This window comes from Pseudophryne corroboree, chromosome 9, assembly GCF_028390025.1.
Source record: "Pseudophryne corroboree isolate aPseCor3 chromosome 9, aPseCor3.hap2, whole genome shotgun sequence".
In the NCBI taxonomy this organism is placed as follows: Eukaryota; Metazoa; Chordata; class Amphibia; order Anura; family Myobatrachidae; genus Pseudophryne; species Pseudophryne corroboree.
In genome coordinates this window covers 97,730,939-97,750,644 of record NC_086452.1, presented here as the reverse complement: position 1 = coordinate 97,750,644, position 19,706 = coordinate 97,730,939, and the positions used below count along the sequence as shown (strand labels likewise).

The window sequence follows — 19,706 nt, the reverse complement described above, 5'->3', positions numbered from 1 at the left end:
CGTAGTCCGTAGTGGATGCTGGGCGCCCATCCCAAGTGCGGATTGTCTGCAATACTTGTACATAGTTATTGTTACAAAAATCGGGTTATTCTTGTTGTGAGCCATCTTTTCAGAGGCTCCTTCGTTGTTATCATACTGTTAACTGGGTTCAGATCACAGGTTGTACGGTGTGATTGGTGTGGCTGGTATGAGTCTTACCCGGGATTCAATATCCTTCCTTATTATGCACGCTCGTCCGGGCACAGTGTCCTAACTGAGGCTTGGAGGAGGGTCATGGGGGGAGGAGCCAGTGCGCACCACCTGATCCTAAAGCTTTTATTATTGTGCCCTGTCTCCTGCGGAGCCGCTAAACCCCATGGTCCTGACGGAGTCCCCAGCATCCACTACGGACTACGAGAAATAGAATTATCGGTAAGTAAATTCTTATTATTTGAATCTCCCCAACATGCTCCATAGCGTTTTACAATTGGGGACTACCGCTTGTGTGAAACAGGCAGCAGTGTGGTCATCCTACTTCCATGGCAATTTCCATCAGCAGCAGTGCTGTACGTGTGATGGCTAGGCCTTAGTAACAGGGGGCAGAGCAGCGATGGACTGCTGGAACCTTCTGGGACAGCAGCCAAATCAAGGAAACGTTACAGCGAGACGAAGTGGAATTATGTATTATTTCTTTGTATCGTAGACTATTGTCCCCGTAACTAGATCTTGCTTGTGTGGCCTGCTGATTGGTCTGTAATCTCTATCCCCAGAGGAAGTGAAACCGCTGGAATTAGTGCGGATCTTATCCTGAACAAAATTGCATTTACTTTCTGCTTACAGTTTTATTAACCACGCATTTTCTTAGCAAGAAAATATTCCCCTCACCAGGAGACAGTCATGGTTCAGATAGGAAAATCTTCATGGCTTTATATGATCACCATGGCAAAAGATTATGGGGCTAATGCAGAGTTGCCAGTAAACCCTTTTGTGGACAGGTCTTGTGTGTTTCTGCGCTGAGCTGAGAGTATGCAACTGTGTGGGATACAGCTGTACACTACTCAATTTTATTTTCACTTGAGACTGATGGGGCATAACCAGGTTTCGATGAGCCACCCAGACATAGGCCAGTGCCGCCGCTGGGTCATGGTGGATACACAGATGGGTACAAATTGGCATATAGGCGAGTGTCCACTTATAGGTCTGATTCAATTGTACGCAAAGCCGGGTTTTGTTTTTGTTTTTTTGCAGTTCAGCAATTATATGCCGACTGCTCATGTTCTGCGTTGGTATTGTAACGGCAGTTGCAGAGAGGATTTATTTGCAAAGTGATTGACAGCCCGGGACCGTTTGAGGGAGGTAATGGAGTGGCAGCAAAAGCGCAGGCATGTTATGACCGGTTTTGGGGATTGTCTCAGCCTGCGATCGCTTACACACTAGCAGTGGCTCCGGTGCCTTCCTTGCGAACCCACCGCTGGGCATCACAGTATAAATCCAGCCGCCTGCGGCAGTTGAATATTTTCACACAGTATCTGCATACCCAGTCGCAGTGGCATTTGCACACATCCCTGAATTATGCCCTTAGTTCCTGGCAGGCAAGCACCTCTGCATCGGCCCCCTATGTTCTCTTGCATGGTGATTCCTGAACATGTTGTTGTTGTTGTTGTTACAGATATACTTTTGGCTTTGGGTATTTATATTGTATTATGTTTCCATACAGGGAGATGAAGCGGGAACTATTGGAGTGAGCGGTTACGTAGAATACCTCCGCGAGCAAGAGGTGTCTGAGCGATGGTTCCGCTATAATCCACGATTGACCTGTATTTACTGCGCCAAATCTTTTAACCAGAAGGGCAGCCTGGATCGGCACATGCGGCTCCACATGGGCATCACTCCTTTTGTATGTCGGATGTGCGGTAAGAAATACACCCGCAAGGATCAGCTGGAGTACCATATTCGGAAGCACACAGGCAACAAGCCCTTCCACTGCCACGTGTGTGGGAAAAGCTTCCCCTTCCAGGCCATCCTCAATCAGCACTTTCGGAAGAATCACCCTGGCTGTATTCCTCTGGAAGGGCCTCACAGTATTTCCCCTGAGACCACCACTGTTGTCACCTCCCGGGGTCCAGCAGGTGAAGAATCTCCACCTCACGAGGAAGCTGGTGGAGTGACTCCTTCAGCAACGGCTGAGGTGACATATGGCGGGGAGTCTGCTCACGGCTCCGTGTCCACGACCGGACCGGACTGAGACACAAAAGAATATATATTACAGGAGGACACAGAGACTAGTTTCCTCCCCCCCCCTTACCTCAGCAAAACTTCAACATTGTATCCTTCCCTCCTGCTCCTCTCTCTTTCCCAGTTGAAGTCTCCTGAGATTGGCTCCTGGGGCGTTTGTAGAATGCAGAATTTGGGAAGTTTGCGAATTTCATTGCCAAAATCAGAAAGAGAAAATTGTATTCGCTTCCTCTGGGCTCCTTTTCTTCTAGACTTCAAAGAACTGTAATTACCATTCTATGTCAAAGCATCGACCGCTGTACGAAGGAAAAGAGCTAATGGTTTTTTAAGTGAATTTTCCCTTTTTCCAGTACAGTTAGTGACTAACGGAGATTTTGGTGTACATGTTGAAACTGAATGTTTTGCAGTTACATTGTAAGGTATCTCTGGAGGTGTGTTGCACCTTTTGTTTATTAAGCTTTCTTCTGAACTTTGCTTGGCAGGTGGCGTTTTTTGGTCCTGGCCTGCATAGAAGTTTGATGGTGCTGACTTAGGCATGTTAGTAAGGTGCTTAAGACGCTTCTATAGCAGAGTCAAAGACTCTTCCATATTAAATAGTTTTAAATCAAGCTCTAAAATCTGGTCTTAGGTGGTGGAACGGCAATAATTTTACCCTTTGGAGATCATTTGCCCCTAACTCGTTGTACTTAGAATGTTTAGGGGATATCTTTGGGCAGGGCTGAATTTATTTTTTAGGAGCCTAACTATTGGTCCATCAAGCCCCGCCCCATGTACTAGCCACACCTCTTTCATGTGATCATTCTGTAGCCTTGCCAGTGGTATTTGAGATGAAAAAAGTTTAAATCTCTGTAATTTGCATTGCTTGGATAATCATCCAAACACCCTGTTAAACCAACATTTTCCCCACACTTGCTGAAATAAAGGTTTGACATGGAGGCTAAGCAGGTAGAGCTGGCTTTTAGCCTCTACTAGGCACACAACTGCAGTGTCCGTGGCTGAATCCGTCTTTGGCTCGGGAGCTTTAAAAGTTACTTATAAGAAACTTGATCCCCAGTCATTTTGCAAGCCGCCTGCTTCCAAACTCTCTCTAGGAGTTCTGCTTGCTATAAATTAGGATGCACTAAGCTAATTTCTTTAACACAAAGTGGAGGCTTTCCCAAAACTATCTCCAAACAGCTCTAATTTTTTTTATTGTTATTTATAAGTGACCTAGCGATAATTATCTCTCTTGCGCTTCATTTTTACCTTCATTTCTTCACATTTGTGAACAAGGGAGATCCGCAGAACACAGCCACATTTCAGTGTACATTATCAGTGTCTTTCTTATATGCCATAGACTCACGCAGAACTTGGATATGCGAGTCTCCCGGCATGTAAGAGTTTTATAACAGTATTTCACGTATTTATTTGTATTTTGTTACCAGCTACACAACTTTTTCATATTTGAATGAGCAACATTTTATTTTATACTGTTTTAAGTTGAGGTTTTTTTTGTTTTGTTTTTCTGAAATAATGAAAATGCGAAGGGGGTTCCTGTTATTAAGGATTTTGTAGTATACAGAAACCTACAGGGCCTCATTTACTGTTGAACTTACGAATATTTCCATACTGTGTAAAATGCACATGTGCACCAACGGCACATCCGTATATAGAGTTTTGCGTATTGCGCACTTGCACCCCCTTATGTCTGGATAGGCGGGCCAGGGTGAATGGACTACAGTAATGGCATGTTCATATAAGAGCGACATAACTAGACAGGACGCCTCACCAGATACTGTTAGGAGGCGTATCTTTTGCAGGTACCGGAGGGCTGGTGCACAGGAGCGTTCATCATGATGATCCACGGCACTGCCGCTTCTGATTGGCTGCTTGTGTGTTGGCCTCCCCGCTGATAGTGCTTAATTCATTAGCGTTGCGGCTATTTTATATCAAGTTACATTTCATCAAAGAAGAATGCCAATGAATTTTTTTTAATAGGTAAACAACGGAGGTAGATCTTTTTGTATTTTTTACGGGGGGAAAATACAGCTTTTTAATTTTTTAGTAACGGTCAATGCATTATTCTCTCTTGTGACTCATAACATTGTATTGTGTACAAATAGGGTAATGTGGCTTTAACATTTACTGTTAATACTGTCAAGCTGTATCTCTGTTAGGCGTCGGTATACACACTCGTACGCCTAGCGTAAATACTACTGTTTCTGAGTTGTGCGAATCGTGAGAGGTGCCAGACCCTTGCCTACACCTGCGTCTTATGCTGCCTCCATCTCCAGATGAGGCCCACAACGTCTGTACTGTGACAGATCTTAGCCATCCGAATTGGTTTGGCATTCCCTGACCCGGTGTTTCCAAACAACGGCTTCCTTTAGCTATATCAGATTAGTGCACACGTATCACTTTGTTTTATTTTTAATACATTGAGTAAATTTGTGTATATAGACTTTCCCCATTTACTTTGATTGTATTCAGTATTTTTGCTTTTAATTACGCAGTTGGTGACCACTTTTTTTTTTTTCTTTGTGCCTGACTGTTGCTGCCGTCTCATAATAACTGGTGCAGCTCATTAGGTGGCTGTGTCAGCTGTATGTAGATGGTTAGGGGCACTATGAGGTGTGTGAGTACATAGGAAGCAACATGTCCTTGGCTGTAGGTTTCCTTGACTTTCCTTTTTATGGTCAGAGGTGAATTGCTTTATCTGTCTCTTCTTGTTATTTCTGTTGTTTGAAGCTATAGCAAAACGAAAGTGCAGATAGTGTTGCTTTACCTTCCTTGACGTATATGTGTGGATTGGAAGTATGCATAAAAGACCCTAGACAGTAAAACTCAGGGTTATTAACTCCACTTACCACGTACCTCTCAGTCCTAGATGCATAGAACCCATATGCTGCATTGCATATGTAAGATATAAGCTCTCTTGGTAGAATACGATTAATGGTCTTTCCTCTAGGGAACACTTTACATTGCATATCTTCACATTGCGGATTGTGGGGAAGTGAGTGTTTAGCTGTAGGGGTTATTAAATGGACTGCACTGGACAACCGTGACGGCTCCATGTTACAGATGGAGCCTCGCTCATCTAGGATTCTCTGCTGCACCTAGGTGCACCAAGGCTGATTAGCATAAGAATTTCATCTATTGTTATCAACTGCAATACAATACAGAGAGAACAATGCTGCAGGGGATTAAGTCCGACAGCACTGGCTCAATTAATCCTATTACAGGGATAGATGAAGATGGCTCCATCTGTATGGGATCTGAATAGTCCCAATATTATAATCGAAGTATCAGGGAGCGTACGGTACTTTACTCTTGTCCAATGGGAAGTTACAATCGTTTTTTTGTTTCTAAGTATATTTTAACAATTATGTTCTTTAATGATGTGGAAAGAAACCTTTTGTAAAGATTTGTAATCTAGCACTTTAACTACAAACTGGCCTTATTCCTTAAGGCAATAAAGCGCCTCAGAAGACCACATGTAGATTCTCAGATACAGGTGCTAGTAGACTGCAGTAATGTAAAGTGATCATTGCAATAATATGGACGTCTGCTATCAGCTGTACAAGTCCTATTACATCATAATTCCAACAAAGAATAGATTCCTGATTGACAGTCTGAATTGTATAAGGAAAATCGTTGCATATTTAGCAGATTGATACAAAAAACAATTCCAGCACAAGATGAAACTCCTTGTGGAACAGTACATTTAGCCTAGCTCTAGTTTTCTTCAGTTTGGGGTGGCTTAAGAAATCTCCAGCTCCTGAAGTTTGTGCTTTGTTTTCTCCATTGCATTGCAGAACAGTTCAGACCCTACAGGGTATGGCTGGCCGGGAGACTTGTTAGCATTAGATTGTAACCGGCTAAAGATGGCAACCAATTCTTGGATTCTATACATGGAAGCCCTCTGCAGCTGTGTACATCCTGCTGCCAAGTCCCACAGCCGATCGTGACACTGTGGTGCAGCCAGTGGTTTCAACCCCTGTAAGGGATCATATATGTTGGCATTTTATCAGTCAATGCGGCTACTATAGGGTTAATTTGTTCAATATTACAACACATGTGGACAAAACAAATATCCCAGGAAGATGAAGATCTGATTGGAAGCGTTTAGCTGTCCATTAATCCTGTCCGGGCAGTGCTTGTGCTCTGTGGGCCTTGGATCTTTTTTTATGTGGACACATTTGGCCAATTTGGGCCTCTGATCTCTGCACTTGGTTCAAGCAGCTGCCTCTGCTCGTGTAAGGGCATCGCTAGATTACATAGGGCTCTTGATTGCATTGTGGCTTGCTGTTAATTGCTTTTCCCATAACTTATCTATGCTGACTAACAAAGGGAAACTGTTACACACTCCATCCATATTAACTTTATTTTATTTATTCTGTAGTTTTCAGACACATCAGTCCCCTACTGTTTATAATAATGTCTTTGTATTGTGCAAGTGTCAAGTACATGTTCAATGCAACATACAGGTACACTCCAGCTAAAGGCCAAATCCTGTATCTTCAGACTCTTCTCTTAGGTATTGTGCTGCGCCGGTTATTTAGTGTTTTGGGGAAAAAACAAAAACATAATTCATTTTTTATTTCTCCCACCATTGATGAGTCTATTCTTTTACATAACGTCTTTACATTGCTGTCGATTCAATTCTCTGCTCCCGGTGCTATTCAATACAGCGCCAAGTGACACTCAATTGTCTGGAATTCTTCTCTCAACTCTGGGGGATGCGAGAGGAAATCTGACAAAAGTGCTGCCGCGAGGCTGATTCTGTCGGGAATCAGCATCGCGGCGGGGAGTTAAGTCTGAGAATGCCCGTTCTCGCGACAAATCAACCTGTTATGTCCGGGAGAATGGGCATTCGCCGACTTAACTTGAGCTGAATTGAATAGCGACTGGAGCTAATTCCCAGCACTATTCAACTGTCGGAGAATTGAATCGACCCAATTGTGATGCTAGTTCCGAGGGCTCCTGACACCTACCAGCAAACCTCAGGTTGTGTGTTTGCGACTCCAGACTGCACTATAATGAATTTGTGCGCAAAACCACCATTTGATTAACTTCCTTTTGTCCTTGAAGATGAGATTTTTGACCCTGAATTGAACACATCAGCTGTAGAATCCAATGATCACAATTTCTATTTAATATTACTAATTTATTTTTAGGAGTAATTCGTCATTAATTTTTTTTCATATGGCATAGGAGGGACCTTACAAATTGCCTGGTTGAAATATGAGTGATTCAAAAGAACCTCCATTAAAGGCAATGTGCTTATATAAAATGTAGGGGAGGCATTTATTATCTGCACACCAAACTTCCTGCCTCTAATACGGTCTTTATTTTAAGAAGACTCCTGGCTCAATCATGTGTATGTCCTGGGTAAAAATACATGAAAACTAAAGTGCACTTTAGGGATGGCTTTTTAAGACATTTTTACTGTTTTACTTTTCTTGTGCTGATAGTGCTCAGTAATGTATTAAACATATTAGATTGGAATGGCGGGTACATGCCCATATAAGACCAGTCATACTGTTTTTAATTCATGTTGGCATATGAAAAGGGGCATTTACCAGGTAGCTCTGAACGAGCCCCCACTTTCCAAATTATGTTGAATATTTACCCCACTGATTTAACTTTGCAATAAGGCTTGCAGGGGTATGCAGTCACACCAGAATATAAACGGTTATGTTGTCAATATGGTTAAAATGTTGATATTAGGATTAGAGGTTAGCGTTAGAGTTGCATTATAAATGAATTGTTGACATTGTGACTATGGGCCTAATTCAGATGTGGTTGGAGTGTCCATCGCTGCAGCGGCGATGCACAGCAATGGTAATGCAGCAGAAGTCTTCTGGTAGGCCTCTGATCGCTTACAACCCCATTGGATGGCTGCGTTACCCACAAGGTCGCCGACTGCTGCCGTCGCCGACCTGACTACACCCCCAAACAGCTGCAGACTGTCAGTCAACTGACCAGAACCCATACTGCACATGTGCAAAGTACCAAACATCGATACTTTGTGACATATGCCCTAACAGTATCGGGATCTGAATCAGGCACAATGTCAACATTTCATCATGTCGACACACTGAACATGTTGACATAGTTTACTAAACTTGTTCATGGCAGTCGCATTGAACTCCATTTCCGACGAGGCACTCAGCTAGGTCAGATATTAAGGACATTGGGGTCGATTCAATTCTCCGACAGTTGAATAGCGCCAGGAATTAGCTCCCGTCGCTATTCAATTCAGCTCATGTTAAGTCGGCGAATGCCCGTTCTCCCGGACTTAACAGGTTGATTTGTCAGGAGAACGGGCATTCTCCAACTTAACTCCCAGGCACAATGCTGATTCCCGACGGAATTAGCCTTGCATCGGCCGCACGGCAACGCTTTTGTCGGATTTCCTCTCTATCCCCCGGGGATGAGAGAAGAATTCCTGACAATTGAGTGTCACTTGGCGCTGTATTGAATAGCACCGGGAGCTAATTCCCGGCGCTATTCAACTGTTGGAGAATTGAATTGACCCCATTGAAAGCATGACATATACGTATATATCACCTGTACTAGAACAGCAGCTTTGTCTGTTATTTTCCATTTCTTTTTGTTGTCGCCAGTGCTATTAAATAGGACAGTTAGAGATTCCAGACTCTTAAAGGATGTCAATGTCTGCAGCAGCATTAAATGCCACATTTACGGGGACATGTACTAAGCAGTGTGATAAAAGTGGTGAAGTTGCCCATGGCAACCAATCAGCTGCTCTGTATACTTTTATAGTATGCAAATTATAAATGTTACGTCAATGCTGATTGGTTGCCATGGGCAACTTCTCCACTGGCTCACTTCTCCACTTATATCACTGCTTAGTACATCTCCCCCTTAGTTTTTAAAAGTTTATCTGTCACCCCCCTATAGCAGAGGCAGACATCTGGGTGACTGGACAGTTAGCTGTAACTTTTCATGCTAATACCCCACAAGATATTAAGGTGGGAAAATCTTGCTTGTTTTGGCCTATGTCTCATAAATGGTGCAAAGCAAAAACTAATCTGGCTTTCCTAAAGTAAATGTAGAAGCTGCCCACTGCTTTGGAACCTTGTGACTAATTGGGGGTGATTCAAATGTTGTTCTCCACAGCTTCCTCTAGGGGGGAGCAAAACTGAGCAATTCAATTGTTGGTTCATTGAGATGCCTGTTAGCCGCGGGGTTGGCGTTTCTTCTCGCAGCCGTGAAATATATGCAACGTCCGTGGTTTAGCCTTTAGACAGGATTAGCTACTATTCGTGGCTAAACCCCGTCTATTTGGGCGCAATTAGTGCGATAATAATTGCTACTCCAGATCACCCGTCACTTTAGACGGGAGTTCGAACATGCAAAAACAGTTGAATCTCCCCCATTCAATTTAATCTGCCCACCGCTTTGGAACCTTGTGACTAATTGAATTTCCCCCATGGACTAAACTAATGTTCTACTGAATGGATAAAATCATTTTTCTAAGTCGATGCAGTCCACAAATTAGCTGCCATGACTGAAAGGGGACACGTCACCATACTCCTATAATGGTCACTCCTGCATAATTTGCAGACGCTCATGCAACCGTCCCTGTATTACAGATATTGTGAGATACCAGTGATCACGATAGATCGGGCGAAATTGCTATGTTCCTGTGCTATTTACAATGGATGACAGGACACAGTAATATAATTACACTGGCCAAAACTGCAGTAACCTGACCAATCACATGGGAGCTGTTGTACAAACCTAAAGCAACCCTAAGGCAATGTTATTGTCTATATTCTGATTTTATTTTGCTTTTACTTCTAGTCTGTTATCATGATGTCAACGTTTATATTTTATTGAATTACTGACTAGTATACTGTAATTACAAAGCATTACAGATAACACGTTCTCTTGTGTTATCAGAGGTGGGTTTATAAGACCGGAACCATGATGAGATTTTAGTGACTTGATTACACATTGACATGTAATGGCGACATATATATGAGTGTAGAGATTGAACATTGATAAATGCTGTATCTACTACTGCCTGTCCCTTCCTGTTACATGGAACATACCTCCGCACATCAACGGTTTACAGGTAGTTTTATATAGAGTAAGGACACCTATTGTAATTATACTTCATCCAGATATGTGTGAGTTCAGACCGTTGTGAAATAGGAGGGACAAGTAACCGGATCAATGGGATGGTCACAGCAGCACGGTGTATTTCAGGAGAGTAGCATGCTGATATTGTGGGTGGCAGTGAGCTGTGCATTCACTTGATTGTGTAAGTGAAGAAAATCCTTTGCCTGACAAGGGGCAGTGGTGTGACACGTGAGGGTAGCGTGAAGAGCTATATCTAAAAGTGACTTTAAAAAAAAAAATTCATTTCACGTACACTTAAAATTGCTGGTCAGGATTAGGCATCTGCGGCCATCCACCTAAAAGTAGAGTTGTAGGCTGCATACTTCTGTTGTAGACCATGTCTCCGCTAACCAAAGTCCCAGCGTTGTCATGTTGGATGCAGAATGTGCAGAGGCTCCTGCCGGCTTGCTCCATATGACATCTGTGGAGACCAGCTTCTGCAATCATTATGGGACTGTGGGCTTTTTTTCTTTTTGTTTTATTTTTAAGCTACAGTGAAGGGGGGGGAAAAGTGCAGATTGTTCGAAATTTTCGGGGTGTCTTCTAGCTCATTTATAAAAATGTGTAGCATTCGAGTATGTGAATTTAGCCACTGTGACCGTCTTAATAGTCCAGATACATTTCTTTGCTAGAGTGGAAGGGAACTCCACTCCTTCAGCCAGAATACACTGGATACAGTTCCTGTTTTACCTCTCACTGTTGCATAAGTATTAGTTCTGCTTTAAGTATTTTCTAGTCCACACTGAGTTACGTTGCCTTTGTGTGACAAAATAAGTGAGCTACAAGACATAGACACCTCCCCAGCCCACAGTTATTTCCTGCACTCTGAAAGCGGTTTTCCAGTGGATTGCTTAAGGGGTTTGTGCACACAAGCATTATGTAAATCTGTCTGATGGTTCCAGTTTTAACCAGTAAACCAGGAACGACGTGGGCTTACTGAGGGATCATTGATCCCTATGGAGAGAGCTGGGTGCAGTACACACTGCTGTCCTACCAAAGCAGATGACAGAGTGGAGGTGGGGGGAGTTTTTACTTTCCTGTCCTTCTTTCGTCATCTCACCTGCTAAGACTGTTGTGTGTTTCGCACTGCTGTCACACAGAGGAGTGTTGAGACGGACTTGGATAAGTCATGTGGACTTAACCTTGGGTGCATAGTGAATAGACATGAATAGACACCTGATATGGCACCACAGTCATTGTTATGCCTATATTAAACTTTCTGCTTTAGATTTATTTTTCTCTGCGTTTAAAAAATTTTTTTATTTGAGCTAAATGGGTTGAAAAATCTGTCCTTTAAATTTTCCATTCGTGTGATCACTAGTGAATCAAATATGGCCCTGCTAATATGTGTTTTTATTTATACATTCTATTAATCGTACAGCTTTTACTTACACTACAAGCATCCTCTCTTTCTGGAGACAGGCAGTGTCGCCAACAGGTGCTTATCTGATTGGCTGCTTAGATGCCTACGTAGTGATTGGGGGATGACACGATCATGCTAGTGCCACGTAAATGGGGTTTTATATGCAATATTTTAAAAGTACCTGTTTTACGTTTTGTTTTTTTCATTACTCCTACAGTGAAAAAACATGAGCAAACGTATCTAACTACAGGGGTCAATTTACTAAAGCTTCTAAAAATGAAAAGTGGTGATGTTGCCCATAGCGACCAATCAGTTTCTGTCTGTCATTTCTCTATTGCATCCTAGAAAATGATAGACCGAATCTGATTGGTTGCTATGAGCAACCTCACCACTTTTAATTTTTAGAAGCTTTAGTAAATTGACCCCATAGTCTACCTGTGCCTACCCAGTGATAGCAGCCAATGTATAGGCTAAAGGAGTATTTTGATTATTCCCTAGGAACAAAGCACATTACCGCGGTATTAGGCTGCCTGGGTCTCAGTGATGTCACTAGTTCCTAGTGAAGGGATAGGCTGCATTCTCCACTGCAAATACGTGAATGGTAAACTTATTGCAAGGGAAATCTATTACAGACTGTTTATCACATTTGGGCAGAAATTCAGTTAAGTTGGTATATTTAGCAATTTGCAGAAAATACTAAACTTCCATTACTTTTTGGAGTCCCCCCCCCCCCATTTTTTTGTAGATTTAGAGTACGATTTACCTCTATACGTATCTGGACAAAATGAATCTCTAGAAGTACAGAATTAATATCCAAAAAATGTACTTTGTTGTCTCTTGACCAGTAGGACTCTGCTAAACGGCCTATTGGGCAAAATGCCAGAGTCTGTGCCTAGGGCCCCTTTAACCAGTATTTGGGTTTGGTGGGGGTAACGTTGCCTATTCTCACCAAAGTAATGACAAACCCATAATAAGTAATAAATGCTGGGCTTACTAAGTGTATTGTGATGGTGGGCAGATGGGGAAGAAGTAGGACTCTCCCCTGCAGCCAGCCATGCACTGTCTCTCTTTTGTGGTGGCCCTACTACTTTGGCAGCCAAATTGCTGCAGGGGACCCCAATCGCAGTCATTAGTCTGGTAAAGAAGGGGGTGAATTAGTTGCTTTTAGAAAGCCTACAAGGTGGAATAGCCATTCTAAAAATAATATTGTTCACGTGGAATTCCTTCTAAATCACACTGATCTGTTGTAATGATGACCCATATTGGCTGCGTCACCAAATCCAAGGGTTCTCTGATGTATTGGTGAAAAGCTTTGGTTGCCTATTTTGACATTGCATGCTAAGGAAAATTCCATGAAATGAGAATAAGTTACTGAGTACATCATTTCTTGCAGCATTAAGACTACTCAAGTGAAACCCTCCATATTTTGTTTGCCTGACTGATGCTTTTGTGTTTGAGTAATGAGTATGTTTTGTAAGAACCATACATCCATTTATCACATATTTATAATGAACACGTTTTTTATCGGACTCCTAAATTCTTATACAACTGTGAAATGTATGCTTTCTTGTAACCATGACTGAAACAGAATAACTCCACACATCAGGACACCGGTCTCGTTTAAAGGGGGAGATGTCTTTTGATAATCAAGTCCGTGTGGAGTAGGCAAAGACTGTATTTTCGCTATCCCTATTGGATTACTTTGGAGCTTTGTATCCAGGCGTCTCACAAGGGGTTTTAAATTGGCACAAGAAAATTAATAAAAGATATATGTGAGTGCAAGGTCCACTGCGTCATGTTTGATTTATGCAGTGTGCAGATACACCCGTAAGTATCATTCACACACACACGGTTAGAAGTATTAGTATTATATAATATCCTATTTGTAAGCTTGCTAACAGTGCAGGTTTATTTCCACAAGGTATGGTTGATGGGCGGGATGTAATGAAACCTGAGTTCAGCAGCCGCGCAGGATGCTGGCCAAACTATGACTTACTCTTAAAGGGGCAATCATCTTACAAGGCATGGTTTAGCTGTGTAAATAATTGCCCCTTTGGAAAAAAAAACATCTGAGTTTGGCCAGCATTCCGCATGGCCGCCGAGCTCAGACTTCTTTATGTCCCTCCCTAAGTCTAATGCATAATACATAATACATCAAGACGTGTGGATGGCAATAATCTAGTGTAGAAGATAATTTGATCAATCCCAGTGATGATAATTGCTTTATATACAAGTGATACCAAAAATAGTCCCAAATATAAACAATACAAATATTTCTCACTTGATGTCTGTGACATGTTGTTTCCTACACATCCTGTTTATTACTGCAAAGAGTTGTTCAGGGCTTGAAATGGAATATGACAGAGGTAGTTTACAATTTGCAAACTAGATAATTATATAATGTTGCAGAGGTCATCATTTGGCAAAGCGCATGATATTTAATAGCATATTGTCTCCATATTCCATCACTTTAATCAGTCATTTTAACTTCTTGAAAGACGCAATGGGCAAAAATGATGATGCTATTTTATTGTGCTACGGGCACCCATTATTTCTGCTCACATCCTCCTGAAGTGGCAATCAGACATCCACACATACCCAGTACCTTGCTTGTAACCACTTTACACATCTAAACCCGGGGCATTTGGAAAGGGACATGCAAGATAAGTTATGGGTGCCGGCACGAACAATTGTATATTACCCCGTCACTTTAGACAAAAGATCTGGCACAAAAAAAAAACAATTAAAATTCCTCCACAGTAGGAAATTGTTTTTCCATGCCTGATCTCCTTGCTAAAGTGATAAGTGATGGGGCAATATTAAATTGTTTATGCCAACAGTTGCAGGTTATCACGCGAGTTTGACGTGTCACTTGCAGACAATTTAATTGCTACTGTCGCATTTGAGCTGTGGGCAATGCCAAGAAATTGAATTTCCCCCATAATGGTTTAAAAAATATATATTTCTCTGACGTCCTAGTGGATGCTGGGAACTCCGTAAGGACCATGGGGAATAGCGGCTCCGCAGGAGACTGGGCACAAAAGTAAAGCTTTAGGACTACTTGGTGTGCACTGGCTCCTCCCCCTATGACCCTCCTCCAAGCCCCAGTTAGATTTTTGTGCCCGGCCGAGAAGGGTGCACACTAGGGGCTCTCCTGAGCTTCTTAGTGAAAGTTTAGTTTTAGGTTTTTTATTTTCAGTGAGACCTGCTGGCAACAGGCTCACTGCATCGAGGGACTAAGGGGAGAAGAAGCGAACCTGCCTGCTTGCAGCCAGCTTGGGCTTCTTGGCTACTGGACACCATTAGCTCCAGAGGGACCGAACACAGGCCCAGCCTCGGAGTCCGGTCCCAGAGCCGCGCCGCCGGCCCCCTTACAGAGCCAGAAGCAAGAAGAGGTCCGGAAAATCGGCGGCAGAAGACATCAGTCTTCACCAAGGTAGCGCACAGCACTGCAGCTGTGCGCCATTGCTCCTCATACACACCTCACACTGCAGTCACTGAGGGTGCAGGGCGCTGGGGGGGGGGGCGCCCTGAGCAGCAATAAAAACACCTTGGCTGGCAAACATACATCACATATAACCCCCAGGGCTATATGGATGTATTTTAACCCCTGCCAGAATCCATAAAAATGCGGGAGAAAAGTCTGCGAAAAAGGGGCGGAGCCTATCTCCTCAGCACACTGGCGCCATTTTCTCTCACAGCTCCGTTGGAGGGAAGCTCCCTGGCTCTCCCCTGCAGTTACTACACTACAGAAAGGGGTTAAAAAAGAGAGGGGGGCACTAATTAGGCGCAGTAGTAATAAAACAGCAGCTATAAGGGGAAAAACACTTCTATAAGGTTATCCCTGTATATATATATATAGGGCTCTGGTGTGTGCTGGCATACTCTCCCTCTGTCTCCCCAAAGGGCTAGTGGGGTCCTGTCCTCTATCAGAGCATTCCCTGTGTGTGTGCTGTGTGTCGGTACGATTGTGTCGACATGTATGAGGAGGAAAATGGTGTGGAGGCGGAGCAATTGCCTGTAATGGAGATGTCACCCCCTAGGGAGTCGACACCTGAGTGGCTGAGCTTATGGAAGGAATTACGTGACAGTGTCAGCTCTTTACAAAAGATTGATGACATGAGACAGCCGGCTACTCAGCCTGTGCCTGTCCAGGTGTCTCAAAAGCCATCAAGGGCTCTAAAACGCCCGTTACCTCAGATGGCAGATACAGACGCCGACACGGATACTGACTCCAGTGTCGATGATTAAGAGACAAATGTGACTTCCAGTAGGGCCACACGTTACATGATTGAGGCTATGGAAAATGTTTTACATATTTCTGATAATACCAGTACCACTAAAAAATGTTGGGTGAGAAAAAAACTGCCTGTAGTTTTTCCTGCATCTGAGGAATTAAATGAAGTGTGTGATGATGCGTGGGTTTCCCCCGATAAAAACTGTTAATTCCTAAAAAGTTATTAGCATCATACCCCTTCCCGCCAGAGGATAGGGCACGTTGGGAAACACCCCCTAGGGTGGATAAAGCGCTCACACGCTTGTCTAAACAGGTGGCACTACCGTCCCTGGATACGGCCGCCCTTAAGGAACCTGCTGACAGAAAGCAGGAAAATATCCTAAAAATGTATATACACTCACACGGGTGTGATACTGCGACCAGCAATCGCCTCAGCCTGGATGTGCAGTGCTGGGGTGGCTTGGTCGGATTCCCTGACTGACAATATTGATACCCTAGATAGGGACAGTATATTACTGACTATAGAGCATTTAAAAGATGCATTTCTATATATGCGTGATGCACAGAGGGATATTTGCCGACTGGCATCAAGAGTAAGTGCGCTGTCCATTTCTGCCAGAAGAGGGTTATGGACAAGACAGTGGTCAGGTGATGCTGATTCCAAAAGGCATATGGAAGTATTGCCTTATAAAAGGGAGGAGTTATTTGGGGTAGGTCTAACAGACCTGGTGGCCACGGCAACGGCTGGGAAATCCACATTTTCTCTAACGTCCTAGTGGATGCTGGGGACTCCGAAAGGACCATGGGGAATAGCGGCTCCGCAGGAGACTGGGCACAAAGTAAAAGCTTTAGGACTAGCTGGTGTGCACTGGCTCCTCCCCCTATGACCCTCCTCCAAGCCTCAGTTAAGATTTTGTGCCCGAACGAGAAGGGTGCAATCTAGGTGGCTCTCCTGAGCTGCTTAGAGTAAAAGTTTAAATAGGTTTTTTATTTTCAGTGAGACCTGCTGGCAACAGGCTCACTGCATCGAGGGACTAAGGGGAGAAGAAGCGAACTCACCTGCGTGCAGAGTGGATTGGGCTTCTTAGGCTACTGGACATTAGCTCCAGAGGGACGATCACAGGCCCAGCCATGGATGGGTCCCGGAGCCGCGCCGCCGGCCCCCTTACAGATGCTGAAGCAAGAAGAGGTCCATAAATCGGCGGCAGAAGACTTTCCTGTCTTCATAAGGTAGCGCACAGCACTGCAGCTGTGCGCCATTGCTCTCAGCACACTTCACACTTCGGTCACTGAGGGTGCAGGACGCTGGGGGGGGGGCGCCCTGGGAAGCAATGAATTTACCTTATTTGGCAAAAAATACATCACATATAGCTCCTGGGCTATATGGATGCATTTAACCCCTGCCAGTTTTCCAGAGAAAAGCGGGAGAAGAGCCCGCCGTGAAGGGGGCGGGGCCTATCTCCTCAGCACACAGCGCCATTTTTCCCACACAGCTCCGCTGGTAGGAAGGCTCCCAGAATCTCCCCTGCATCCTGCAACTACAGAAACAGGGTAAAAAAAGAGAGGGGGGCACTTATTTGGCAAAATAACAGATATAAGCAGCTATAAGGGATAGACACTTATTGTAAGGTTGTCCCTATACATATATAGCGCTCTGGTGTGTGCTGGCAAACTCTCCCTCTGTCTCCCCAAGGGGCTAAGTGGGTCCTGTCCTCTATCAGAGCATTCCCTGTGTGTGTGCTGTGTGTCGGTACGTTTGTGTCGACCTGTATGAGGAGAAAAATGATGTGGAGACGGAGCAGAGTGTCTGTAACAGTGATGTCACCCCCTAGGGGGTCGACACCTGAGTGGATGTACTGTTGAAAATTACGTGACAGTGTCAGCTCTATATAAAAAAACAGTGGTTGACATGAGACAGCCGGCTACTCAGCTTGTGCCTGTCCAGACGTCTCATAGGCCGTCAGGCAGATACAGACGCCGACACGGATACTGACTCCTGGGTCGACGGTGAAGAGACAACCGTGATTTCCAGTAGGGCCACACGTTACATGATTGAGACAATGGAAAATGTTTTATACATTTCTGATAATACGAGTACCACCAAAAAAGGGGTATTATGTTCGGTGAGGGAAAAACTACCTGTAGTTTTCCTGAATCTGAGAAATAAAATGAGGTGTGTGATGATGCGTGGGTTTCCCCCCGATAACAATTAATAATTTCTTAAAAAGTATTGGCTGCATACCCTTTCCCGCCAGAGGTTAGGATGCATTGGGAAACACCCCCTAGGGGGGATAAGGCGCTCACACGCTTGTAAGAACAAGGGCTCTACCCTCTCATGAGATGGCCGCCCTTAAGGATCCTGCTGATAGAAAGCAGGAGGGTATCCAAAAAAGGTATTTACACACATACTGGTGTTATACTGCGACCAGCTATCGCCTCAGCCTGGAGGTGCAGTGCTGGGTTGGCATGGTCGGATTCCCTGATTGGAAATATTGATATCCTAGATAAGGATAGTATATTATTGCCTATAGAGCATTTAAAAGATGCATTTCTATATATGCATGATGCACAGCGGAATAATTGCCGACTGGCATCAAGTATAAGTGCGTTGTCCAATTCTACCAGTAAAATGGTCAGGTGATGCGGATTCCAAACGGCATTTGGAAGTATTGCCTTTGAAAGGGGACATTTGGGGTCGGTCTTTTAGACCTGGTGGCCACGGCAACAGCTGGGAAATCCACGTTTGTACCCCAGGTCGCCTCTCAAAATAAGACGCCGTACTATCAGGCGCAGTCCTTTGTTGGCAAGCGGACAAAAGGTTCCTCTTTTCTGCTCGTGACAGAGGGAGAGGAAAAAGGCTGCAGAGATCAGCCAGTTCCCAGGAACAGAAACCCTTTCCCGCCTCTGCCAAGCCCTCAGTATGACGCTAGGGCTTTACAAGCTCAGGCACGGTGGGGGCCCGTTCTCAATGAATTTCAGTGCGCAGTGGGCTCACTCGCAAGTAGACCCCTGGATCCTTCAGGTAATATCTCAGGGGTACATATTGGAATTCGAGACGTCTCCCCCTCGCCGTTTCCAAAAGTCGACTTTACCGACGTCTCCCTCTGACAGGGAGGCAGTTTTGGAAGCCATTCACAAGCTGTATTCCCAGCAGGTGATAATCAAGGTACCCCTCCTGCAACAGGGAACGGGGTATTATTCCACACTATTGTGGTACCGAAGCCAGACGGCTCGGTGAGACCGATTCTAAAATCTAAAATCTTTGAACACTTACATACAGAGGTTCAAATTCAAGATTGAGTCACTCAGAGCAGTGATTGCGAACCTGGAAGGGGACTACATGATGTCTCGGGACATCAAGGATGCTTACCTTCATGTCAAACCAGTGGGACCTGCTGGACAAATGGTCCGGGTCGCATCTTCAGATGCATCAGCGGATAACCCTATCACCAAGGACAAGGGTGTCCCTCCTGTGGTGGTTGCAGAGTGCTCATCTTCTAGAGGGCCGCAGATTCGGCATTCAGGACTGGGTCCTGGTAACCACGGATGCCAGCCTGCGAGGCTGGGGAGCAGTCACACAGGGAAGGAATATCCAGGACTTATGGTCAAGCCTGGAGACATCACTTCACATAAATATCCTGAAGCTAAGGGACATTTACAATGCTCTAAGCTTAGCAAGACCTCTGCTTCAAGGACAGCCGGTGTTGATCCAGTCGGACAACATCACGGCAGTCACCCACGTAAACAGACAGGGTGGCA

At 44.3% G+C, this 19,706-nt stretch overlaps 1 protein-coding gene across 3 annotated transcripts in view; it reads left to right on the top strand.

The window, feature by feature from the left end:
• ZBTB37 (zinc finger and BTB domain containing 37) overlaps nt 1-13,496 on the top strand; it is a 35,462-nt gene extending 21,966 nt beyond the window's left edge. For all 3 annotated transcript variants that reach the window (XM_063939687.1, XM_063939688.1, XM_063939686.1), the window contains exon 4: nt 1,697-13,496. In XM_063939687.1, the coding sequence (XP_063795757.1) occupies nt 1,697-2,224 (528 nt within the window). In that variant the 3' untranslated portion in view covers nt 2,225-13,496. The remainder of the gene's footprint in view (nt 1-1,696) is intronic.
• The last annotated feature ends 6,210 nt before the right edge of the window (nt 13,497-19,706 follow it).